Source organism: Microcaecilia unicolor, chromosome 4 (genome assembly GCF_901765095.1).
Source record: "Microcaecilia unicolor chromosome 4, aMicUni1.1, whole genome shotgun sequence".
Lineage (NCBI taxonomy): Eukaryota > Metazoa > Chordata > Amphibia > Gymnophiona > Siphonopidae > Microcaecilia > Microcaecilia unicolor.
This window is the reverse complement of record NC_044034.1, coordinates 197,665,443-197,691,231: the sequence shown is the minus strand read 5'-3', so window position 1 is coordinate 197,691,231 and position 25,789 is coordinate 197,665,443. Positions and strand designations below refer to the sequence as shown.

The following is a 25,789-nucleotide window of genomic DNA, read 5'->3' as shown; positions in this document are numbered from 1 at the left end:
ACAAAATAGCAACTCCCCTTTTTTTCCCCCCTTTAACATCAGAGGCGCAGTATACTCCCGGATACATTTTGGAAGCCAATAGCCCCTCATGCTTTGGTAACATGTGCGTTTCCTGTAAAAACACCACCTTCGGGCACATTAAGCGCAGCTCACGCTGAAGGGCGTGGCGCTTGTATGGTGAATTAAGCCCTTTTACATTATAGGTAAGCACTTTGAAATCAGACATTATTCTTACTCAATATATCACTCCTGTAAATCAAAGCAAGGTTAACACTCAGATCATCATTTACCCAGATCCCCTCCTCTCCTTCACCGAACCCTCCACAGATAATATAACTCCCCGTCCCCCCTTCTATACCCCATAACACATACATTCCCTGATAGAGGGCCCCCCCTCCCCCCCCTGTACTCCCTCCCACCCTCCCCTTCCCTCCCTTAAGTCCACTAGCGAGGTACTGAATCCCCCGTCTAGGAATGTGAAAGGAAGAGCCCATTAACCCAATCAGCTACCCAAGACCCCTCCCTCCGCCCCCCCACAACCTTACCCCTGCTTATCACTCTATAGTCTCTCCTCTGTATTACTAAACCCCTCCCTCATATGAAAATAGTTCGCCCTTTTCCAATACATTGCAGATTCTCCCTCCCCTGCACTCTTAAGTATATAATTATATTCAACATAAACAAGTTAACACTGCTCTCCACTATAGATCACCGGTCATGATAATGCTGTCAATTCAGGTGCATGTCCGAGTCTTTTTCCCCTTGCCCTGGACTCGCTGCCATTTCTGCAGCTTGGCTCGCGTAGTCGGGTCCAATTCCGCTGGTGGGCCTTCTGTGGTCACCAGTCCCTCGGATCGTAAGTTCTTCCACACTTCCTCCAGGGACCGGGTTCGATACAAACGCCCTCCTGTCGTGAAACAAAGGGCAAAGGGGAACGCCCATCTGTAGGGAATTTTGTGCTTCATTAAGGCTTCCAACGCTGGCTTCATCCCTCTCCTCAAGGACAAAGTATGTGCCGACAGGTCCTGGAAGATTTTAATTTGTGCGTCGTTATACTCAATGTGCTGTACCTGGCGCGCTTTCTGCAGCACCTGCTCCTTTATGGTGAAAGTTGAAAAGCAGACCACGATATCCCTCGGTCTATTATCTGACCGTCTTCCTAATGCTCTATGTGCACGTTCAAAAGTAACGTCCAGAGAGTCTATCAGTTTGCTACAAAGCAACTTTACAATGGCGCCAACATCTTCTTGGTCTCCCACTTCCGGAACTCCGCGAAACCGCAAGTTATTGCGGCGCCCTCAATTTTCCAAGTCGTCTAATTTAATTTGCATTTCTGCATGCGAGGCAAGTACTTTCGCAAGACGAGTCTCAGTCTCTATCAACTTTTCGGCGTTCTCGTCCACTCTCACCTCCAGGTCTTCCACGCGGCCTCCCATCTCCCGGAGATCCACGCTCAGCACATCCATCTTTTCCAGGATTTCCTCCTTTGAAGCTGTGATTTCTTTGCGGATCTCCGCTAGAAATCTCGCTAAATCCTTGGGCAGGCTCCGCTTACCCGTTGATTTACTCGACTCACACAGGGAGGGAGCTGAATCCGAGTCGGAGTGGGAGGCGGGTGCAGAGGAGAGCACATGGCGCCGCGTGGTCCGGAGCGCTGGCTTCTCTAAGGTACGATCACTCTCCTTCCGAGCCGTCGCCATCTGTTTCGACGGGGACTTTCGCATTAAGTTCCACACACTACAGGGAGCGTTATATTACCAAATTTAGCCCGTTTGACAAGCTGAGGAGCGCTATTGTAGCTTAATTACAGAGGGTTGCGTCGGAGCTAGACCCCTAGGCAGCCATTCAGGTCCGTGACGTCACTTCCTCTCCAGGTAACATTTTTTTTTACTTCCAAAGTAGAAACTTGGTTTTAGAGATTTCACACAGCAAAGAACTTAGAATAAATGAAAATATATTTTACACTTCTTGTCAGTGGTGGTTTACCATTTTTTTTTGGTGGAAATTAATCTTGTATTTTGATACCACTATAAACCTGGGACAATTTATATGAGAGAAAGCTTCTCTTGAGTTCTGTAGGGGTATTTCCCTGTGTGTCTCACCTTGCTGGTCTTGGCCTGCCTAATCCTATGACATCAAGATGGCGTCTGCAACCTATGACCTGCACATCAGTGATTTAGCTAATTCAGCTTTCTGGAAAATCACTAGCAGTCATGTAACATCCAAGGACATGCTGTGGGCAAACCAGCCCCCCCCCCCCCTTTTTATCTCCCTGAGAAGCTGAAAGGCTCCAGCAGGCTGGGTGAGAAACAGAAAATGTATACCACAATGTAACAACTTGAAGGTCAAGAACAACGGACCCTTCTTGCCATGCAGTGAGCTGAAGAAGAGACAGATTGAGTCCTGCAGTCACCGGACGAAGAGGTACCGGGAAAAGCGGGAACAAGGAGAAATCAGTTAGTCGGAATCCTTGGAAGGTGGAAGACCAGTGAGAGCTAATAAGGTCCACCAACTGATGAACTGTGTATCTGAAAAAAAGTAACGTATGGTTCAGCTACCTGCAAGGAGTGACCTGTGCCCTCCCTGTCTGCTGCAGAGTACCGGACCTAGCTCTGACTAAGACTCGCTGCAATCTCAGCTTGAGTCTGTGAAGTAATCTGTGCCACTTCTTGAGAGACTGCCACAGAGGTCAGTCGGGTGAGAGCCATGGTGATTTATTTCCTATTAGTCTGGGGCTAGTGCGTGGTAATTACCTGAGCAAAAGACTGGGTATAGTCATACTGTGATCAGGAGATAAGCTGCTAATAACCGTACTACCTCGTAACATAGTTGTAGCATTCCAATCAGTTGTGTAAGTACCTGGTAACCAGTTAGGAACAGAGTGTGTAGTGTGACAATACAGTTTGTAATTTTATCAGCCAGTAATTTTGTATTCAGCTAAAGCTTTGCCAGAGTTTCTATTTTGGATACCTTTTCACATATATCTATAATAAAAACTAATATATATTTCAGTCTGCTTTTTCAGTTGCGTTCTTCTCTCTCGGAAGTAATTGGCTAGGTTCCAATCCAAGGTTCCCTCCCCTAGACCGAGTACAGAGTATTCTGCATGCAGATAGTTCTGTTTGGGGAATCTTGGACACAGATAATTTATTACCTGCGATAAAATAACCTACAGTTCCAGTTTTAATTCATAGACATGATAGGGCAACTTGAAATTAGGAACCACCATACCACCCTTCTTTTGTAATTGGTAAAGCACTGCTTGCTGTGCCCTGGGAGGCTTATGATTCCATATACACTGAAAAAAAATTTGATACAGTAAACGGATAAAACTGTCTGAAAGTTGAATTGGTAGGGCTGTAAACAAATACAACAATTTAGATAACATCACCATTTTTATTGTATGAACCCTTCCCAGCCAAGCTAGTTGAAGATTTCTAGTTCATCTCCCTCCAGCCAATTTCTATTATCCACCATTATGTTTATATTTTATTAAAATTTGCTCTACTGCTCAATTGCCAAGGCAGAGCAGAGCGGTTTACATAAAAATGATAACATAGATAATTTTAAAAAAGGAAAGGAACGCCATACAAAAAAAAAATAGAAAAGCTGTTCATTCATACTTAGAAAGTAGGACAACAGAAAGCTAGTGGGAGTGGAGTTGGATTCTCTACAGAACTGGTCAGAATCTCAATATAAACCGTGAGGCTCTTGTTCTGAATTACAAACTCCATATTCCCCAACAATGAAGCTTTCCCCCTTACAACTCACCATATAAAAATTGTATTCAAATTGTGATTGCCACCTCAGGAGCAGTAAACGTTCCATCCACTGCTAGACACTTTGCAGATAGATTTTTGTTTGTGTGGTGACTCTATCAGATGTGAAGACCGCTATTCCTGTGCATTTTTAATTTTCAAATAGGCTAGACAAAAAAACCCCGCAAAAAGACACTCAAAAAACTTTTATAGGAAACTTGCCAAACCATAATAGCCCAACCCACCTATGAAAAGACAGTACTATAAATATACTGGGCCCTAGAGCACCAATATACCTGTTACTGGTATACTGGAACAAGCTGGACTGTTACAGATTCCTACAGACTCTACATACCAGCACAATCCTTTACTTCAGTTGCAGGGGACCGCAAAAAAACATGCAGCCAAAAACTGAAATGGAGACAAAAACTGAAACTATGTCATGCAGCACCACAGAAATACAAAGAAATGCATGCCCTTCTGTACAGTGCAAAATAAAGCCAACACTAAACTGAAAATATAATCAATTTTCCTACCTTTGTTGTTGGGGGAATTTAGTATTCTAATCATCTTGTTCCCAGTCTCTGGTTCTGCTTCCCACCCTCCTTCCTTTCCCTTCATGTGCTGCATGTCTCTCCTTCCCTTCATGTGCAACGTCTTCCCCCTCTACTTTTCCCTTCTCTTCATGTGCAGCATATCTCTCTTTCCCTTTATGTGCAACATGTCTTCCCCTCTACTTTGTCCTTCTCTTCTTGTGCAGCATGTCTCCTCTCCTTACCACCCTGTTCCCTTCTGCAGGTCCAATCACCCTACCTTCTTCATCCTCACCCCTTGGGTCCGGTTTCTCTTCCCACGTAGCAAAAGGAAGTTGCAACAGGTGAAAGGACCCTAGGGCTGGAGGTTCAGGACAAATATATTCCACGTATTAGAAAAAAGGGAAAAAAGACTAAACGTCAGCCGGCGTGGCTAAACAGTAAGATAAAGGAAATCATTAGAGCCAAAAAACAGTCCTTCAGAAAGTGGAGAAGAGAACCAACTGAAAGTAACAGGATAGATCATAAGGAATGCCAAGCCAAATGCAAAGCGGAGATAAGGAGGGCAAAAAAGGACTTTGAGAAGAAATTAGCGTTGGAAGCAAAAATACATAGTAAAAATTTTTTTAGATACATTAAAAGCAGGAAACCGGCCAAAGAGTCGGTTGGGCCGCTGGACGAAAATGGTGTTAAAGGGGCGATCAAGGAGGACAAAGCCGTAGCGGAGAAATTAAATGAATTCTTTGCTTCGGTCTTCACCGAGGAGGATTTGGGGGGGACACCGGTGCCGGAAAGAATATTTGAAGCGGGGGAGTCGGAGAAACTAAACAAATTCTCTGTAACCTTGGAGGATGTAATGGGTCAGTTCAGCAAGCTGAAGAGTAGTAAATCACCGGGACCTGATGGTATTCATCCCAGAGTATTAATAGAACTAAAAAATGAACTTGCGGAGCTACTGTTAGAAATATGCAATCTGTCCCTAAAATCGAGTGTAGTACCGGAAGACTGGAGGGTAGCCATGTTACTCCGATTTTTAAGAAGGGTTCCAGAGGAGATCCGGGAAATTATAGACCGGTGAGTCTGACGTCGGTGCCGGGCAAGATGGTAGAGGCTATTATTAAGAATAAAATTGCAGAGCATATACAAAAACATGGACTGATGAGACAAAGTCAGCACGGATTTAGTGAAGGGAAGTCTTGCCTCACCAATCTAATGCATTTTTTTGAGGGGGTAAGCAAACATGTGGACAATGGGGAGCCGGTTGATATTGTATATCTGGATTTTCAGAAGGCGTTTGACAAAGTGCCGCACGAAAGACTCCTGAAGAAATTGCAGAGTCATGGAATCGGAGGTAGGGTATTATTATGGATTAAGAACTGGTTGAAAGATAGGAAGCAGAGAGTAGGATTGCGTGGCCAGTATTCTCAGTGGAGGAGGGTAGTTAGTGGGGTCCCGCAGGGGTCTGTGCTGGGTCCGTTGCTTTTTAATGTATTTATAAATGACCTAGAGGAGGGATCACGTGGTGCGATGAGAGAGTGAGACGTGTTTTTTGCTCTCTCCGAGGCCCAGACGCGCTTAAACTCAAAAAACCCAACAACGATAAAAAAAGAATACCTCTCAGGCAGAGCAGGCCATCTGATTATACATGGACAAATTTTTGGAAGCGCCAGTTAAAGGAATGGCAAGTAGAGGGGCGAAGAAAGATAAAGAAAAGGCGAAGGCGCTAGAGGTGGCGGGAGAGAAATCGCCATCACGAGCTGGGCCGACGTTCTCGGCGGAACAATTGGCGCAGCTTACAGAGGTAATAGCAACGACGCTGGAGCCAAAAATAGATAAATTATCCAGCCAATTTGAGTCCTTCGAAGCCCGACTTACCGCTATTACAGAGCGGACTGGAGAGCTGGAACGGAGGGTATCAGACTTCGAAGATACTACTACACCACTTCAAGCGGAAGTGAAAAAACTTACCGGAACGGTAGTTTCTTTATCAGCAAAACTGGATGACCTGGAGAACAGGTCAAGACGGTCCAATTTGCGGATCGTTGACCTACCTGAAACTATCGGAGACAGAGTGCTGGCAACAACACTAGAACGCTGGTTGGCCTCCGAATTCGCCTTGTCAGATTCAGCGGGAAAACTATGCCTGGAAAGAGCACACCACGTGGGGCGAAGCAAAGATGGCGGGCAGGCGCCTCGGGTAGTGATTTTGAAAGTCCACAATTACATACATAAATCAGAAATACTGCGGGGATATCGGCTTAAGAGAGATGAGGTAAAGTATGATGGGCACCTCATAAGAATATTCCAGGATTATTCTGCCCACCTGCAGGACAGACGGAGACAGTATACACCTATCTGCAAGAGACTGGCTGATCTTAAAATCAAGTTCATGCTTCTATACCCAGCTCTATTAAAGATCAGACAGGATAACAGCTGGAAAGTTTTTGAAACAGTGAATGCTGCAAAAGAATTTGTCTCACGTCTGGAAAAAGATTTAGGAGAAATAAAGAGAAGCCCCACAGGAGACTGAACATCATTGTAAGGTTTGACTGCCTGAGATATATGAAGAGATGTTAACATTTGAAATGTTGGGTTGTATAGCATGCTGTTGTAATAAGAAAGGGTGTGGGGGCCTTGTGCATTGAAGTGTTTCCTACTGTTACAGTTTGGGAGGTGATGGGAGGGGAGGGGGGGAAGGGAACTATGTCAGGGGGGAGGGAGAGGGAGGAGATGAACATAAGTGCAAGAGGCGAGAAGAGAGGGGAAAACGCATCAGACCGGGACACGGAGATATAACTAGAGGGAAGCATAATAGCAGTAAGGTGGTGTGGCGAAACAGCAGTTCCCAAGGGTGAGGCTGGGCGCCCTGGGGTGGTTAATATATCACATAATTGTAGGACCGCACACAGAAGATCCTGGCTAAATTAAAGAGTAAAGCGGTACGCCTGGTCTCATGGAATGTTTGCGGCATTACATCCCCAGTGAAGCGCACGAAAATTCTAGCGGCCCTAAAACGCCATGACGCGCATATCGCTTGTCTACAAGAAACAAGATTATCACAAGAGGAGCATGATAAATTAAAAAGGCATTGGGTGGGGGAGGTGTTCTGCTCCCCGGCAGCTGGAAGGAAAGGAGGAGTGGCAATTTTGATTAACAAATCCCTAGCGTGTTCCACCAAATTGAGGTTTAAAGATGGGGAAGGGAGATACCTGGGAGTTCAAATTAACCTGCAAGGGAAAGAAGTGCTCCTAGTGGCGGTTTATGCGCCCCTGGTGAAAAGTAAGAAATTTTTTACACACTTGCTTAACAGATGTCAACAATACGCGCACTTACCGTTGCTAATAGCAGGAGACATGAACCAGGTATATGATATGCAGGCAGATAGATCAGGAGAACGAATGCAGGGAGGAACAGGGAGCGAGACCATACTGGAATCCTTTTGCACACTAGCAGGACTAGTAGACCCATGGAGATTGCTCCATCAAGAGGAAAGAGATTACACTCACACCTCAAGGGCGCATCGTACACAGTCCAGACTAGACTATATAGTGGTATCTCAGACACTATTTCCACAGGTGCTGGACGCTAGTATAGGCCCGGAGGAAATCTCTGACCATGCCCTGATTTGGGTAGACCTGGAGGCGCAGTTCTTTTTTCAACAATCCTCGGGCTGGAGATTTCCTGCATACCTATACTCCTCCCCTGAATTCAATAAATACATCCAAGACAGATGGGGGGAATACCTGAAGCATAATGAGCAACACCTAGAAGACCCCGGCCTGTTTTGGTCCGCGGCAAAGGCAGTGCTAAGGGGGGATGTAATTGCCTATGTTTGCAAGCGCAATCGGTGCATCAATCGGAAAGTCATCGCACTGGAGCGGAAGTTAAAAGAGGTAAAGAAGGCATACACAGCAGCTCCCACGCCAGCCGGGTATGATACCCTAATGGTGACCAGGATGGCATTGAATAGTCTTATACACGAGAGAATGACTCGTTCCCTGATTTACCGAAAGTTTAGACTACAGAAATATGGAGATAGACCTGGAGCCTATTTGGCTAAGGTGGTGAAAGCCGCCAGAAAACAAAATTTCATACCAGTATTACATACAAAAGCGGGAGGGGTGACAAACACAATGGAAGGGGTGGCTGAAGTGTTAAGGGAGCACTTTGCGTCATTATATAAAGATGCGGGGGAGCAGAAAGAAGGAAAGGCCAGATTGTTGGAATATCTGAACACCACTGGCATGCCTAAATTGTCACCGGCCGTGGTAGAGGCTTTGAATAAACCAATAACAGCAAAAGAGATCATGCAGAGCATCACGAAGCTTCGCCTCCATTCGGCGCCGGGGCCTGACGGCTTCACTGGCGAATTTTACAAAATGCTTAAAGCACAATTGGTGGGTCCATTGTTAGAGCTATATCACACGGTGGCCAAGCAGGGGGCCTTTCCCCGTCATGCGAATTCGGCATTGATAAGTCTGATTCCGAAACCAGGAAGAGATCTATTGCAACCTGGCTCATTCAGACCAATATCCTTAATAAACGTGGATATTAAAATCATGTCCAGGATATTGGCAGACAGATTGGCCCCTAGTTTGCCCCAAATCATACATGATGACCAGGTGGGGTTTGTCAGAGGGCGGAAATCAGTGCTTAATGTGCGGAAGCTAATAGCAGCACTGATGCATGCAAGAGACTCAGATACTAACAGATTGGTAGTCAGTTTAGATGCAGAACGGGCATTTGATGAAGTCGGATGGCCGTTCATGTTCGAGACGTTGAGGTGGGTGGGAATCCAAGGATGGTATCTAGAAGCAATTAAAGCTCTGTACACACAACCGAAAGCTGCAATCCTGGTTAATGGGGTCAGGACCAGGGAATTTGCAATAGAACGGGGGACCCGACAGGGCTGCCCACTCTCGCCCTTATTATTTGTGCTCACTCTAGAGCCCCTACTGTGTGTAATCAGGAATTCTAAAGATATCAAAGGGGCGCAAATTTCAGGACATAGGGTAGAATTGTTAGCATACGCAGATGACCTAATGCTTCTCTTGGATGAACCCCAACAGTCGCTGGAAAATCTGCTCAGAGTGATACAGGAATACGGAGAACTGTCCGGATTTAAGCTAAATCACACAAAGTCTTTGGCCATGCCGATAAAGGAGGAAATCCGGGCTGGCTGGCGGGGAGAGTTCCCCCTGAAATGGGCAACGGGGCAATTGAAATATCTAGGGGTAGTGGTGCTCACAGATCTATCACGGCTGTACGGGGAGAATGTGCTGCCGCTTTTGACTGAGACCAGGCGTACATTATTGTTGTGGGGAAGGTTGCCGCTTTCCCTGACTGCAAGGATCGCTCTATTTAATATGATGGTGGCACCCCGGTGGCTATACACCTTTCAGATGCTCCCGCTGTATTTGAAGCAAAGGGAGGAGAAGGCATTAACTAGGGCGACCCAACGGTTTCTCTGGCAGGGTCGGAGACCTAGACTCCCAATTAGTGTCCTGCAGAAGCCCAGGTTGCATGGGGGAATGGGCCTACTAAGTATAAGGTATCTAACTATTTCAAGCTCCATGAGGCATATAAGAGATTGGCTGGTGGGGGGCCAGGAGTTTTCAGCAACTTTGATAGAGTCAGCTGCATTCCCCAGGATACATCTGGGTTGGCTGCTGCACTCGCATAAATATCAGCGCGGCCCAGATATTAAGACCGCAACTAACCCCTTTGTGACATCTGCCAGAGCAACATGGAGATGGTTATGCAAACGCCATGGGTTCTCAGCGAGTTCAACACCCTTTCTACCCTTGCACCATAACCCTGACTTTCCAGTGGGCACCACCTCAGGAGTGTTTGCTCGATGGAGGCAGAAAGGAGTTCACTTCTTATATCAACTAATAAATGAAGAAGGACAATTACGGACATTTGCAGACATACAAAGGGAATATTCGCTACCAGCTGCAGACCTGTTCGCTTATATGCAAGTGAAACACTATGCTGTATCATTAGGATGGATTAACCTAAGCGAAGATGTACAAGATACGTTGAACACTGCACTGACTTTGGGGTCTCAGAATGAAGTCCCGTTAAAATACCATCACAGACATCTATTAGACACTACAGAAGACATAGATTATAAAAAACGGGCCCAAGACTGGTCGGCGGATCTCGGAGTAGAAGTATCAGAGAATGTACTACAAACTTACTTACTCGCTATATTACAAAACTCCCCATTCACAAGATACTGGGAATCACAGTATAAGTTTGCACTTCGTTTGCATGTATCACCGCACAGAGCCCACCAGGCGGGTTTTGGTGCAACAGGACAATGCCCACGCTGTGCCTCCCCTCAGGCGACTCTGGGACATATGTTTTGGACTTGTTCTAGAGTACAAAGATTTTGGAAGCAGGTGCTTGGGAAGGTCTGGTCATACTGGCACAGAAAGACAGAATTGCAGCCACTGATGCTATTTGATGTATATAGATATGCCAAGCCGTCATTGCCGGGGTACAGAAGATTTTTACAACGTGCAGTACAGATTGGAAAAAAAGTGATATTACATGGCTGGCTGGAACAAACGGACCCTAATGTCACCCAATGGAGAGTATTTATGATAGATCTATCAAGACTAGAGCGATGTGCAGTCCGAGACCTAGATTCAGCAGAAGGGAAAAGATTGCTGCAGACCTGGAGTAAATTTTGGAACACGCTACAACCATCAGCAAAGAGACAATTGTTTGTTTCCTAATCTCTATCTCGTTAGAATATAGTTATTAGTAACATCTGTACAGGGGAAAAGGGGGGAGAGGGAGGATGGGGTGGGAAGGAGGGAAAGGGAAAGGGACACATAACTGTATAAAGTTTGATGACAATGGAAATGATATGTAAGATTCTCACAAGAACCTGCTTGTAATTTTGCATTTGTTATCAATAAAAATATTGAAACATAAATGACCTAGAGATGGGAATAACTAGTGAGGTAATTAAATTCGCCGATGACACAAAATTATTCAGGGTCGTCAAGTCGCAGGAGGAATGTGAACGATTACAGGAGGACCTTGCGAGACTGGGAGAATGGGCGTGCAAGTGGCAGATGAAGTTCAATGTTGACAAGTGCAAAGTGATGCATGTGGGTAAGAGGAACCCGAATTATAGCTACGTCTTGCAAGGTTCCGCGTTAGGAGTTACGGATCAAGAAAGGGATCTGGGTGTCGTCGTCGATGATACGCTGAAACCTTCTGCTCAGTGTGCTGCTGCGGCTAGGAAAGCGAATAGAATGTTGGGTGTTATTAGGAAGGGTATGGAGTCCAGGTGTGCGGATGTTATAATGCCGTTGTATCGCTCCATGGTGCGACCGCACCTGGAGTATTGTGTTCAGTACTGGTCTCCGTATCTCAAAAAAGATATAGTAGAATTGGAAAGGTACAGCGAAGGGCGACGAAAATGATAGTGGGGATGGGACGACTTTCCTATGAAGAGAGGCTGAGAAGGCTAGGGCTTTTCAGCTTGGAGAAGAGACGGCTGAGGGGAGATATGATAGAAGTGTATAAAATAATGAGTGGAATGGATCGGGTGGATGTGAAGCGACTGTTCACGCTATCCAAAAATACTAGGACTAGAGGGCATGAGTTGAAGCTACAGTGTGGTAAATTTAAAACGAATCGGAGAAAATTTTTCTTCACCCAACGTGTAATTAGACTCTGGAATTCGTTGCCGGAGAACGTGGTACGGGCGGTTAGCTTGACGGAGTTTAAAAAGGGGTTAGATAGATTCCTAAAGGACAAGTCCATAGACCGCTATTAAATGGACTTGGAAAAATTCCGCATTTTTAGGTATAACTTGTCTGGAATGTTTTTATGTTTGGGGAGCGTGCCAGGTGCCCTTGACCTGGATTGGCCACTGTCGGTGACAGGATGCTGGGCTAGATGGACCTTTGGTCTTTCCCAGTATGGCACTACTTATGTACTTATGTACTTATGATGTAATCTCTGCCAGCAACAGCTATAAGTTTCTAAACTCGTGGTTGAGGAGAGAGAAACTGGACCTGAGGGACGGGGGAAGAGGAAGGTAGGGAGGTGATGCCAAACTTGCCAGAGAAGTAGCACTGATTCCAGTTGGGGTGGCAAAGGGGTGGCAACAGTGATGTGCACCATCTCCAAAATCCCCAGAGAACCAGAAACATTAAAATCACAATAAATACAAACAAGTACAAAATAACATTGATATCAGTAAACTATTGGTAATTACATTGAAATTTATTGTTGTATCTATCTTAAGCACAGAATGCATCTGTATTTTATAGCCCTGGAAACAAAAGATGGTCAGAGACTTACTATAGGTATCCATGGAGAATATGAAGTTTGGGTATCTCTTGTGTACATTCTTCAGATCTTCTACAGTCAGGTCTCTAAATTTGTACTAGAAAACAAATCAAACACAAAAGCTGTTTTATGGAAAACCACCAACAAAATCAATATACAATACCGACAACAATTCAATACAAAAAAGAGATTACAAAGTCCTTTGAACATATGCTACAAATGCAGAGTGAACTATTAGACCCAGCACAACAGATTTGTATGTATTTCTAGGGTACTATTGGGCTCATTTTCGACATAAATCAGAAGATGGGCGTCCTTCTCACAGGGTCGTCCAAATTGGTATAATCGAAAGCCGATTTTGAACGTCCCCAACTGCACTCTGTCGCAGGGACGGCCAAAGTTCAAGGGGGCGTATCTGAGGTGTAGCGAAGGCGGGACTTGGGCGGGCCTAACACTAGGATGTCCTCGACCCATAATCTAAAGAAACAAGGATGTCCCTGATGAACACTTGGACAACTTTACCTGGTCGTGTTTTTCTTAAGACCAAGGCACAAAAAGGTGCCCGAAATGACCAGATGACCACCGGAGAGAATCGGGGGTGACCTCTCCTTACTCCCTCAGTGGTCACTAACCCCTCTCACCCTCAAAAAACATCTTTAAAAATATTGATTGCCAGACTCAGATGTCATACTCAGGTCCATCACAGCAGTATGCAGGAACCTGGAGCAGTTTTAGTGGGTGCAGTGCACTTCAGGCAGGCGGACCGAGGCCCCCCCCACCTGTTACATTTGTGGAGGAAACAGCAAGCCCTCCCACACCCACCACAAACCCACTGTACCCACGTTTCTGAGATGGACGTCCTTGGTTTCCATTATCTCCGAAAATCAGAAACGAACAAGTCTAGGGACGACCATCTCTAAGGATGACCACATTTCTGGATTTGGGCGTCCCTGACCGTATTATCGAAACAAAAGATGGATGTCCATCTTGTTTCAAAAATAAGGGTTTCCCCGCCCCTGTATGGGGACGTTTTGCGAGGATGTCCAAATCGAAACGAGGACGTCCCTTTTGATTATGTCTCTCCACATCACCCTACTAATGCAAAAGTATTGGAATGGCAGAAAGTATCACTGATGAGCTCTAAATCTAATGAGAGAAGCTAGTTAGAAAGAGCTTCTGGTTTGTTTTTTATTTTGTTGATAGGGGTCCTTTTACAAAGCTGCGGTAAAAGAGGGCCTGCGCTAGCATCAACGACACCTAGATCTTTTTCTTGGGTGCTGACCCCCACAGTGGACCCTAGCATCAGTTAACTATGATTCGGATTATTCTTTCCAATGTACATCCTTTTACTATTTAACATTTCTAAAGCGCTACCAGGGTTGCGCAGCGCTGTACAATTAACAAAGAAGGACAGTCCCTGCTCAAAGGAGCTTACAATCTAAAGGACAAAAGGTAAAATTATGTATCATACCTGATAATTTTCTTTCCATTAATCATAGCATAGCATAGACTGGTGGGTTGTGTCCATCTACCAGCAGGTGGAGATAGAGAGCAATCTTTTGCCTCTCTATATGTGGTCATGTGCTACCAGGAAATCCTCAGTATAGTCAATATCAAAGCTCCATCCACAGGAATCACCAAACATAAAGAATTACACCTACAAAGGGACACTCCGCCACCCAACCACCGCCGAAGGGGGGGGGGGGGCACCCACCCCCGCCGACGCGGGGGGAACTGGCATGTCCTGCTACCACAACCGTGGGAGGACATGGCTTAACCCATCACCGCCAAAGCGAGAGGGAAACAAAGCTACCCTACTACCATACGAAGCGGGAGAGAGCACTGGCATAATTTAGTTATGAATCCAATCACCGTCGAAACGGGGAGAAAGAAGCAGCAGCTCACTGTAACACAAAGTCGTCCCAACTCCAGGGAAATCCAAGTGGAAGAACTTGAACTCGAAGTCCTCCTGAACAGGAACTGAAGTCTAAACTTGAACCTGAAATGTAACTGAACTAGAACAAACAGTACAGATATCTGGGAGGGACTATGGATTGATCTGCTATGATTAATGGAAAGAAAATTATCAGGTATGATACATAATTTTACCTTCCATATCATCAAGCAGATCAATCCATAGACTGGTGGGATGTACCCAAGCAGTACTCACCCAGGGCAGAACATGGAAATCCCAGAACGAAACACTGAAGCTCCAAACTGGGCCTCGGCCCGTGCAGCCACGTCCAAGCGATAATGCCGTGAGAAGGTATGAGCCGATGCCCAAGTCACCGATCTGCAAATCTCCTCCAAGGAAACGGACCTGGACTCTGCAATCGAAGCCGCCTGTGCTTGTTCTAAATTTAGGGGTCCAGAGCCCCCCAAGAAGGCTGGAGTGACCTTAAATCTGACTCCATCTCTAAATAGCACTAGTACTGGGGTAATCAAGGAGTTGTGAAGTTCTAAAAGGAATTGCCACTAAGAGAGATGTTAGGTCTAAGGAAAAGATACCAGCCTTATGACAAATTGGATTTAGGTTACAAGTTATACAATGCAGTGAAAGATAGCCTGATACAGCAAAAGCATTTATACTTACAGCCTCTGATCATAAAGTGAAGTCCACAAATCATCATTTGGAATGAGGAGTTTATTTGCCAAGGTACAAGTCAAATAAGTACATAAGTACATAAGTAGTGCCATACTGGGAAAGACCAAAGGTCCATCTAGCCCAGCATCCTGTCACCGACAGTGGCCAATCCAGGTCAAGGGCACCTGGCACGCTCCCCAAACGTAAAAACATTCCAGACAAGTTATACCTAAAAATGCGGAATTTTTCCAAGTCCATTTAATAGCGGTCTATGGACTTGTCCTTTAGGAATCTATCTAACCCCTTTTTAAACTCCGTCAAGCTAACCGCCCGTACCACGTTCTCCGGCAACGAATTCCAGAGTCTAATTACACGTTGGGTGAAGAAAAATTTTCTCCGATTCGTTTTAAATTTACCACACTGTAGCTTCAACTCATGCCCTCTAGTCCTAGTATTTTTGGATAGCGTGAACAGTCGCTTCACATCCACCCGATCCATTCCACTCATTATTTTATACACTTCTATCATATCTCCCCTCAGCCGTCTCTTCTCCAAGCTGAAAAGCCCTAGCCTTCTCAGCCTCTCTTCATAGGAAAGTCGTCCCATCCCCACTATCATTTTCGTCGCCCTTCGCTGTACCTTTTCCAATTCCAATAAGTGATTGACAACAGGCACGTACAATCAATTAGTTATAGGAATACAATAATCCAGCTGCAAACAGGTGTTAATTAGTTCCTAATCTTTTATAATTTCTTTTACCAATTAGAGGTTTTACAAGGGAAAGCAAGTAGGTAATTTGTCAATTCTGCTGGACACATTGGTTTCCCTTGGAGAGAGAGAGTGGCAACCCTTTTCTCTCACTTAAACCAGGAAATACCCTGATTTTTATAGGTGCCCTCAGGATATGGATAATATGACAGTAGATATACCTGATTGGATCTATGCTAATGTCATGGTTGTCACTGATTGGCTCATGCTAATGAGTAGCTTTTATCTTGCTACCATGGTTTTGTCTTTAGCTCGCTTGACCACAAATCTTAAGCAAGACCCTGCATCCAGCTACACCTTTCCTTTCTCACACCATGGCTGACCACAATCCTGCTCACAGGAAAGTCTCATTTCTCAACTTGTTTTTCTAACTTACATTAGAGAAAATTCCACTCTGCAACAGATACGGCTTCCATTTTGTGCTGAAATCCTCCATTTGTTTCCATATCTATTGACCTAACTTTTCCTAATTTAGCTTATTTAGGCCTCAATCCGGGCTACAAACTAGGCCATACTTTTCCAGTAAGCTCCCAGTTATGTCAGCCATCAGATTTCTGACTCAGCCAAGGTCTGTAATGGCCTGAGCTCTATGACTGGGCCCGCCACCATTCCAGTGGGGGGGTCTCTGGCTGTACCATAATTATACATGCTCTAGGAGAATGAGCCTTCAGCTGGATAGGCGGCACCTTCCCTGCGGCCACATAAGCTGCCGTAATTGTTTCCTTGACCCAACGTGCCTGTCACGTCTGTGGCCATGACCTCCCTCAGCCTTACCTTCTTTATGGGGGTCAGCAGCTCTGCTGGCTTCTGTTTGTGTTTGTCTTGTCTCTGGTCTCTGGGCTGATTGCTTCGCTGGACCTCGCCTGTGTGGGCTGTGCCTCTCTGGGGAGCCGGCATCTGAGGTGGCTGCCGCCGGCTCTGTGCCAGCTTCCAGGATGGCTCCTGCTTGTCTTTCTTGTGGGCTCACTTCCTATGTGTGTCAAGCCTCTCTTTGGGTCAGTGTACTTCCTGCTTCTGCCCTGCTGCTGGTGACTTATCAGTGAGAGCCTTCATAAGGAAGTGCTGTGCTTGCAGTCAGGGCCTTTTGCATGTGTTATGCTCTTAGGCCAGGTCAGGTTAGTAAGTGTCTGCTGCACTACTGCTTAGCCTCTCTCTGGGTTCCAATCCCAGCTTCTTTCTGTTGTCCTTCCATGGGGGGGTCTTCCCTGCCATTGTCTGTCTGTGAACTGCGGTCCTTCCTGGCTTACCTGAGTTGGGATGAAGCCTCTGTCTGTGGACTGCGGGTCCTTCCTGGCTTACCCTGTGTTGGGGTGAAGCCTCTGTTCCTGGCTTACCCTGTGTTGGGGTGAAGCCTCTGTTCCTGGCTTACCCTGTGTTGGGGTGAAGCCTCTGTCCCTGGCTTACCCTGGGTTGGGGTGAAGCCTTTGTCCTGGTTTACTCTCTGTTCTCCTGTCTGCCCCAATGACCCTTGGCCTGTTAGTCCTGGTTACTCTGTTTGCTCTGCTGCCAGCCCAAGACCCCTGGCCTGTTCTTCCTGGTTTGCTCTATTTACCCTAAGTCCTGCCTTGCCTAGCCTGTGTGCCTACCCTGCTTGTATATCCTGAGTGTATATCCTAAATCCTGTATCTGTCTAGCTAGTGTGTATTTCCTGGGTGGTTATTCCTGTATCCTGTCTCCACCTAGCTAAAGGGTTTACTCTGTGGGTATTCCCGGATCCCCGTTCTGCCTAGTGTGTATGCTGCCCAAGTCCTTGCTCCTGCTAGGCTTCTGTACGCCTTGTGTTCCTTGGTCTGTCTTCTGGGTCTAGCTAGTGGCCACTGTCTGTGTTTAGTTCCTAGTCTGGTCTCCCTCATGTATCCCAGACCCAGGGTGGGTCCTCTGGATCTTCAGTTCCTCCCTTATCCTGCAAGTCCTGCCGGCCACCTGTACTTCGGAGCTCAACTCCGGAGGAACGGTGGCTAAGTGCAGGTGAAGCTGTTCCTGTTTCGTCTGTTCTAGTTGCCTGCCTTGTACTACTCCAGTCCAGAGTTCCAGTACTGCTCTTCGGGGTATCCAGTTCCAAGGTGGTCTTGCCTGCCGCTGCCACTCCTCAGCAGTGGCCCAAGGGCTCACGAACTCCAGTCCTGCCTCGAGGACCTGACAGAATGCCAAGGCCCTCGAGAACGCAACAGTGCCATGGTAGGTTTAGATGCCTGCAGACCCATATGGGGGCCCGCAAACAGCACGAACAGGTGATTCGACTTCCGGAAATCGTTGGTCACTTCCAAGTATCTGATGATAACTCGTCTAACAACCAGGCATCTGAGAGCACGATACTCCTCTGGATAATCCTCCCTACGGAAGGAGGGTAGACAAAGCTGCTGATTCACATGGAAGAGAGAAACAATCTTGGGCAGGAAGGAAGGCACTGGGCGAATAGACACTCCTGCCTCTGTGAACCGCAGGAACGGCTCTCTACACAAGAGCGCCTGGAGCTCGGAAACCCTCCTGGCTGACGCGATTGCCACCAAAAAGACCGCTTTCAATGTCAGGTCCTTCAGAAACAGCCACGATAATGGCTCAAAGGGCGGCTTCTGCAAGGCCCGCAGCACCAGATTGAGATTCCACGTAGGCACTATCGAGTGCAGAGGAGGGCGTAGGTGATTAACCCCTTTGAGAAAACGCACCACATCTGGCTGAGAAGCCAGGGAAGCACCCTTCAGGCGACTCCTGAAGCAAGCTAGAGCCGCTACCTGGACCTTAAGAGAGCTGAGCGACAGGCCTTTCTCCAGACCATCTTGCAGGAACGCCAACACTGAAGCAATTGGCGCCGTGAAGGGCAACAGGGATCCTGCCTCGCACCATGATACAAAGGTACGCCATACCCTGGCGTACGTAGTAGAAGTAGAGCGCTTCCGTGCTCTCAGCATAGTGGCGATGACCTTGTCCGAGAAGCCCTTCTTCTTCAGCCGCTTCTGCTCAAGAGCCAGGCCGTAAGATCAAAGGGGGAGGGATCCTGGAAGCCGCAGAGGACTGTCTACGGAAAGCCGGATCAGGTCTGCATACCAAGGGCATCTGGGCCAGTCTGGACCCACCAGGACCACCCGGCCTGGGTGTTTCGCCACCCGGCTGAAAATTCTGCCCAGTGTTGAATAAAAGCATGAAAGATGGAAGTGGAAGGATTCAAAGAACATGATCAGAAAAAGCTATGTCAACACTATCCTGAGGCATGGAAAAGAATGTGGCAGTAACACATCAGCCAAAGGCACGGCTCCAGAAAGTCTGTGGGGAAAAGAAGGGGGAGCAATAAGGGAAAACAGATGTAGCATGTTCTGCACATGATTAACAGCGTTGTGGTATTCAGAGACTTGCACAGGAATGTTGTATGAGAGAATTAGTCAGATGCTAAAGAAGAACGGTATAAAAAACAGAGTGGAACAAAGAAGTAGTAAGCATTCTGACTCCTTTGCCTTAAGCATTCTGATTTCTTTGTCTGTATATAGCATTCTGATTTCTTTGCTGTATATTGCTTGTTTGTGTAGATATGCTTCCAGTGCAGAAATGCTTCCTGAATACCCAATTGATGGTATTCAGTAAAATTGTAAACTAAAAAAGTGAATAAACTTTTTATATTACATAGGAAATTCGTCTGGCCTTTTCTACAAAAGTGGCGACCGCGGCAGGACAGAAGATTTATGCCGCACACGGAAAAGAGAAGGCGAGACGAATGACAAATTAAGTGTTTGTTGTTAACGAAGTTTTTTACAGGATTTTGAGAGCAAGCGTTGTTTAAGCCTGATTTCTGTGCACCACGGAAGTGGGAGTGATCAACCTACTGAAGTGGACATACGGGCGACGACTCCTGGGCTTGCTAAAAAGAAACGAGAAGACGCGTGAGTAATCTTACATTGTGGACTTATTAGTGGTATATTTGTTTAGCTTTGTAGTTTTCTTTTTTGTATATTTTCTTTGTTTAGGTGCATTAGTATATTTTTGTAGGTTGTGGTTATATTGGAGAAATTGTAATAGTCAGAATAAAATGGAAGGGAAAGGGGCAGATAAGAAAGAAAAAACCCCTGTATATACTTTGTATTTAGATTTAGATAGTTCAAAAAAAATGTACCCCTTTGCAGCATGTCATAGAATTATTCCCGTTAGAAAAAAAACAGATTGAAGAGACACGTGAGAAATGGGTCAAATATGATGCAAAAGATTCTTTTTTGAGCTGGTCTCAGTATGGATCGTTTGATCGTCCAAAATTATTATCTCTCCTGAAATACATACAAGAAAATAAAAATAAGCAGAAAAGTTTAGAGAAGCATCTTACAATTTGGAATTTATTTTCTGTAGCAGCAGATCTTTTCATGCTGATGTAGATAGGATACAACAAGAGGCAGAAATGTATAAAAGAAATAATCCCCCGTCATATGAATCTAGCAGGGACACGTTGTGCCCCATAAGGGCGACTGATAAAATGAAGGAATCAAAGCCAAAGCGCCCTGTGCCATGCGCTGGGTATTCGGCTCTTGATGACCCCCCCAGTGATTCAGAAAGTGAAAAGGGAGGGGATAATGAGGACAGTGATGTGGGGACTAGGGAACAGAAAAGAGAAGCAAAACGAGTAAGAAAAAAAGAAAAGGGGAAAGGTAGCACAGAGGAAGGCAAATATCCCGATTTGAAAACTCTGGCTACTTCTGAAATGTATGATTTGGCCACACGGTGTCATTGTTTGTCTATGTAGATGATATTCTACTGTTTGCTGAGACTGAAGCAGAATGCCTAGAATGGACTAGAAAATTATTTTTGTTATTAGGAGAGTTAGGATATAAATGTAACAAGGAGAAATGTGTTGTAGCTCAGTCTACTGTCACCTTTTTAGGACAAAATGTTTCAGCAGAACATAAGGTCATTATACCGGAAGTTATATCTATTTTAAATGAGACTCCGGTACCGCAAACAGTTACCCAGTTACGTGCTGTTTTGGGAATGTTAAATTACTGCAGATAATGGATACCAAATTATACACAAAAAGTAATGAGACTTTATAAACATTTGAAACTGCCCGCAGCCACACCAAAGAATACTTTGATTGTGTTGGACGAGCAGGATAAGATAGTATTGGCTAAGATTGTGAGGGATTTGTTATCCCCAGGACCCTTAGCAGTAATAGATATCCAATCACCTGTGCATCTGTGGGTAAAAGACATGGGAAACAGTTGGGCAGCCATGATTAATCAAAATAATGAAGTAAATACACCAGTAGCTTTTTTGTCAGGCTCTTTTAATCATGTGGAAAAGGGAATGAAAGAAATACCAAAGTTATTGACAGCTATTGTGGCAGCAGTAGGCAAATGGAGAGCACAAATGCCTTTGTTCCTATTGTAATACATACCAACCACACGATTAAAACGCTGTTGAGCCCTAGCCAGACGGCATTGACAGCCACTAGATTTGGAAAATATCAAGCAGTACTTTTAGGACAAGATATAAGAATAATACCATTAACTAAAGAACAGAGAAATAAGATAGATCTGCTTTTTCCTGTCGATCAAGAGGTTGAGATCGATACTATAGAAATCCCTACATTTCACTGTCTTACTTTGAACCCTTATCTGATGGGTTGATATGGTTTACAGATGGAGCTTGTGAAAGGACTGTTGCAGGCTTTGCCTGCGTGCAGGTAGATGAGAATCTAAGAAAGATAATGCAAGTACAATATAAAACCCCTCCTGACCATACTGCACAGCATGCTGAACTTTTGGCTGTTATTACGGCCTTACAACACACTGATATGACTCAAAATGTCACCATATATACTGATAGTGGTTACGTTGCAAGTTCACTACAGTATCATATATTAAAATGGCAACGTAGGGGGATGATAACCAGTGCAGGTAAAAATCTACAACATTACACATATTGGAAATTGCTGTTTGAAATTCTGGCAAGAAGGGAACGTGAAGGTAGAAAAACTACAGTTGTGTGGACCCCGGCCCACACTGAAAGGCCAACCTTTGAGGCACTAGGTAATGCAATGGCTGATGCAGCAGCAACGGAGGTGGTTAAGCAAAGTGAAAAGATTTTGTATAATACTAGACAGACACAGGAAGGGCCACTTACGAATGTAGATAAGATTGAAATGTGGCAGCCAGAGGGACAGGAAAGTGAAAAATGGTTGAAGAAAGGATGTATGAAATTGGGAAGTGAATGGTTTAATGAAGAAGAAGGATTACCTTGCATGCCAATGAGCCAGGCGATTAATGTATTGACTGGGTGGCATGCAACCATGCATTGGAACAGAGAAACAATGAAACAATTGAGCAAAGATTTTGGACTTTGAAAATTGATAACTTGATTCAACAGGTTGTGCAAAATTGCATGGTATGCAATATTAACATACCTAAACGAGGTCCTAAAATATCACCTGGGACACTTCCAATACCAGAAGGCCCAGCAAAAGAATGGTATATTGATTTCACTGATATGATTGTTCCAGTGCAGGGAAAAAGGTATTTGTTAGTTTGGGTGGATGCTTTCTCAAGGTGGATAGAAGCATTTCCATGTAAAAGGGAGACAGCACGAGGTGGTACAATGCCTGGTAACTCATATTATGCCAAGACATGGGTGTCCGTCTAGAATAATTTCTGATAACGGGACGCATTTCAATAACAGTGTTTTGAAAGAAATGGAAACGATTATGGGTTTAACACACAGGAAAGTATCAGTGTATCGCCCCACCTCCAATGGTTTGGTGGAGCGCTACAATGGCATTTTAAAAACAAAATTGAGAGTCTTACTAAAATCTCTCAATAAAGAAATGGTGGGAAAATTATATACATGGCTTGATGTATTGCCATTAGCATTAATGACAATAAGGGCCCAACCTAATGGGCGTACTAAATTGACCCCATTCCAAATTCAGACAGGACGTCATTTCTTCCCGATGCAGACAGCAAGTACTGATAGCACAGCTCAGTACTGGCAAAAGCTACAACCGATGTTGAACCTGACAAGTGATATGATCCGAACAAATGTAGTATCACAGGCAGGGACTACTAATGATGTTTGTGCTTTTAAAGTAGGTGATTTAGTTCAACTAGCTTACAAGAGAGGAGACGGAAGTTTCATCCAGTGTGTACCCGCCTAGTTGAAAGAAATCAACGTTTCATGTTAATGTACCCAGCTACTCTAAAGATCCAACATGAGGGGAAATGGATCCCGTTTGTATCAGACCAAGCAGCCATGCAGTTTCTCAACAGAGACTTAAACCCCACTGGGGCATCCACCTGACAGTGAACATTGGTCTGAAGGGTCAGTCGGCCATGTAAGCTATTATGTACTTGCAGAATGCAGGGGCAAATATGCAAGGTTTTGAAAGTTGTTGTTCAAGAAATTTCTGTTGAGGAAAATGTGCAGTTGGAGGGTGGGGGTGGGGTGGGGATCGCAGCATGTTGTGACTCAGGTGTTATGGGAGTTTCTCAGTTGTGGGTTGATCAAGGGGAAGAGAAAGTAGGGGGGGAGGGAGGGCGGGTAGATCAAGGGGGGGTTTTGAGGGGAATAAGGATAATGGCAATGTCGCACAGTAATTTGAACTTTAGTGAAGAGGTAACTACACGCTATGTGGAATGGTTACGAGGGGAGGGTTCCGGGGTGAGGGCTGGGCACCCAGGGACCTTGCAAACACTACTGCATTTAAGGAGCACAGGGAGGGAGCTCTGGGATCCAGGTTAGATGCACTCGGTTAGATTAATATCATGGAATGTGGCTGGGATTGGATCGCCCATAAAAAGAACAAAAATTCTAAATGCCTTGCAACGTCACACAGCTTCCATAGCATGTATACAGGAGACAAAACTGTCTGAGGAGGAAAGTCAAAAGCTCAAGCAAAGGTGGGTGGGAGAATGTTTTTTCGCCCCAGCAAAAGGCCGTAGAGGAGGCGTGGCAATCCGGATTCATAAGTCCCTGCAATGTAAGGCTAGAGTGGTAACCCGGGATACTCAGGGGAGGTATATCCTTATACATTTGAACATACTGGGACAGGAAATATTCTTGCTTAATGTTTATGGCCCAAATGTATACGACCCAACATTTTTTCAGCATATCATTCACCTGGGACTTCAACACACAACTGCCCCTTGGCTACTAGGTGATTTTAACCAGGTGATGGATGGGAACTTAGATAGATCAGCGCCGTCAGCGGGGCTAGCATTGAGCAGGGGCAAGGGCATACAACATCTGTGTAGGGCGTTGAACCTAATTGATCCCTGGCGCCTGCTTAATCCCACGACATGTGATTACACCCACATGTCCCGGGCACATGGCACGTGGTCGAGATTAGACTATATTTTAGCGGAGGGTGCTTTGTTCCCACAGATTGTGAAAGCAGAGATAGGGCCTATGGAGGTTTCAGACCATGCCATGATATGGGTGGAAATGGAGTTGGGAGCGGGTAGACTCAGAGGACAACAGTGGAAATTTCCATCACACATAGTGGGGGATGCACATTTTCAAGATCACCTTAGGCAAAAATGGCAGTTGTTTGCAGATACCAATTCACAACACGAGGATGATGCCCTGCTCTATTGGGAAACATCAAAAGCAGTTATGAGGGGGGAGGTCATCTCATATATGTGTGCCAGAGCAAGGAGGTTAGCCCGGGGTATTGTCCAACTGGAACATAAATTTTCAGGTAGCAAAAACGGAGACACTTAGCGGCCCCCTCATCAAGAAGTAAGGAAGAGATGGTGTCGGCTCTTGCGGCATTGAATTCTCTTATACACGAACGCACTAAAAAACAACTGTTCCACAGATCATTTACTTTCCATAGATTTGGTAACAAATCAGGGAAATTACTGGCAAGAGTAGTAAAGAGGTGGGGGGGTAACAGGTTCATCCCATCTTTGATAAAGCCAGATGGCACACGTGAGACCCGACCTGGAGGGATAGTACAGATTTTATATGATTTTTATGCATCCCTTTATAGCGATCCAGGCGAGCGGAGTGGACCTGATTTAGTAGACTATTTAGAAGATTCAGGTATTCCCCAATTAACGGAGGAGGTGAGGGAGCGGTTGAACTCTCCTTTGTGTGCTAAAGAAATCCAGAAAGTGGTTAAAGCGTTAAAAAGGGGTACGGCTCCGGGTCCTGATGGATACACGACAGAATATTACCAGTGTATGTTGCCGCAGTTGTGCGGGGCCCTGGTCTCCTTTTTTGAAGCCTCGGTGGAGGGAGGAGGGGTTCCACGGAGCTCCAACGAGGCGTGGATTACTTTGATACCAAAGCCGGGGAAGGACCCAGAGCGCCCGGAATCGTACAGACCGATTTCTCTCATCAATGTTGATCTAAAAATTTTAGCTAGGGTGTTGGCGGAGAGGCTCAGTCCACACATGACCACGTTGGTGGGAGAGGGACAGGTGGGATTTGTGAGGGGTAGGCACTCTTCTATTAATGTCCGCAAAGTTTGCATGGCTGTAGCTTATAGTCACATGTCACAAGAACCATTGCTCTTGGTGAGTCTTGACGCCGAGGAAGGCGTTCGATAAAGTACGTTGGGATTACCTGTTTGGAGTTTTAGAATATGTGGGCTTGAGGGGCTGGTTTGCACGTGCGATTGCTGCTTTGTATTTTTACCCCCAGGCCGCTATACTGGTAAATGGGACCTGCTCAGCCAAGTTTCAGATATTGAGGGGAACGAGGCAGGGGTGTCCTCTCTCTCCGTTGTTGTTCCTGCTCTACCTGGAACCTTTACTGCGTACGATTCAAAGAGACCCAGGGGTAGCGGGAGTTGAGATGCCCTCCCTCTCAGTAAAAACCTTGGCATTCGCAGACGATATCCTGCTGACTTT

The 25,789-nt window shown here is 45.5% G+C and overlaps 1 protein-coding gene across 4 annotated transcripts in view; it reads right to left on the bottom strand.

Moving 5' to 3' along the window:
- The window catches only part of UEVLD (UEV and lactate/malate dehyrogenase domains), a 215,733-nt gene that overhangs the window by 173,584 nt on the left and 16,360 nt on the right, over positions 1 to 25,789 (bottom strand). For all 4 annotated transcript variants that reach the window (XM_030201112.1, XM_030201115.1, XM_030201114.1 and 1 more), the window contains exon 2: positions 12,623 to 12,707. In XM_030201112.1, the coding sequence (XP_030056972.1) occupies positions 12,623 to 12,707 (85 nt within the window). The remainder of the gene's footprint in view (positions 1 to 12,622; positions 12,708 to 25,789) is intronic.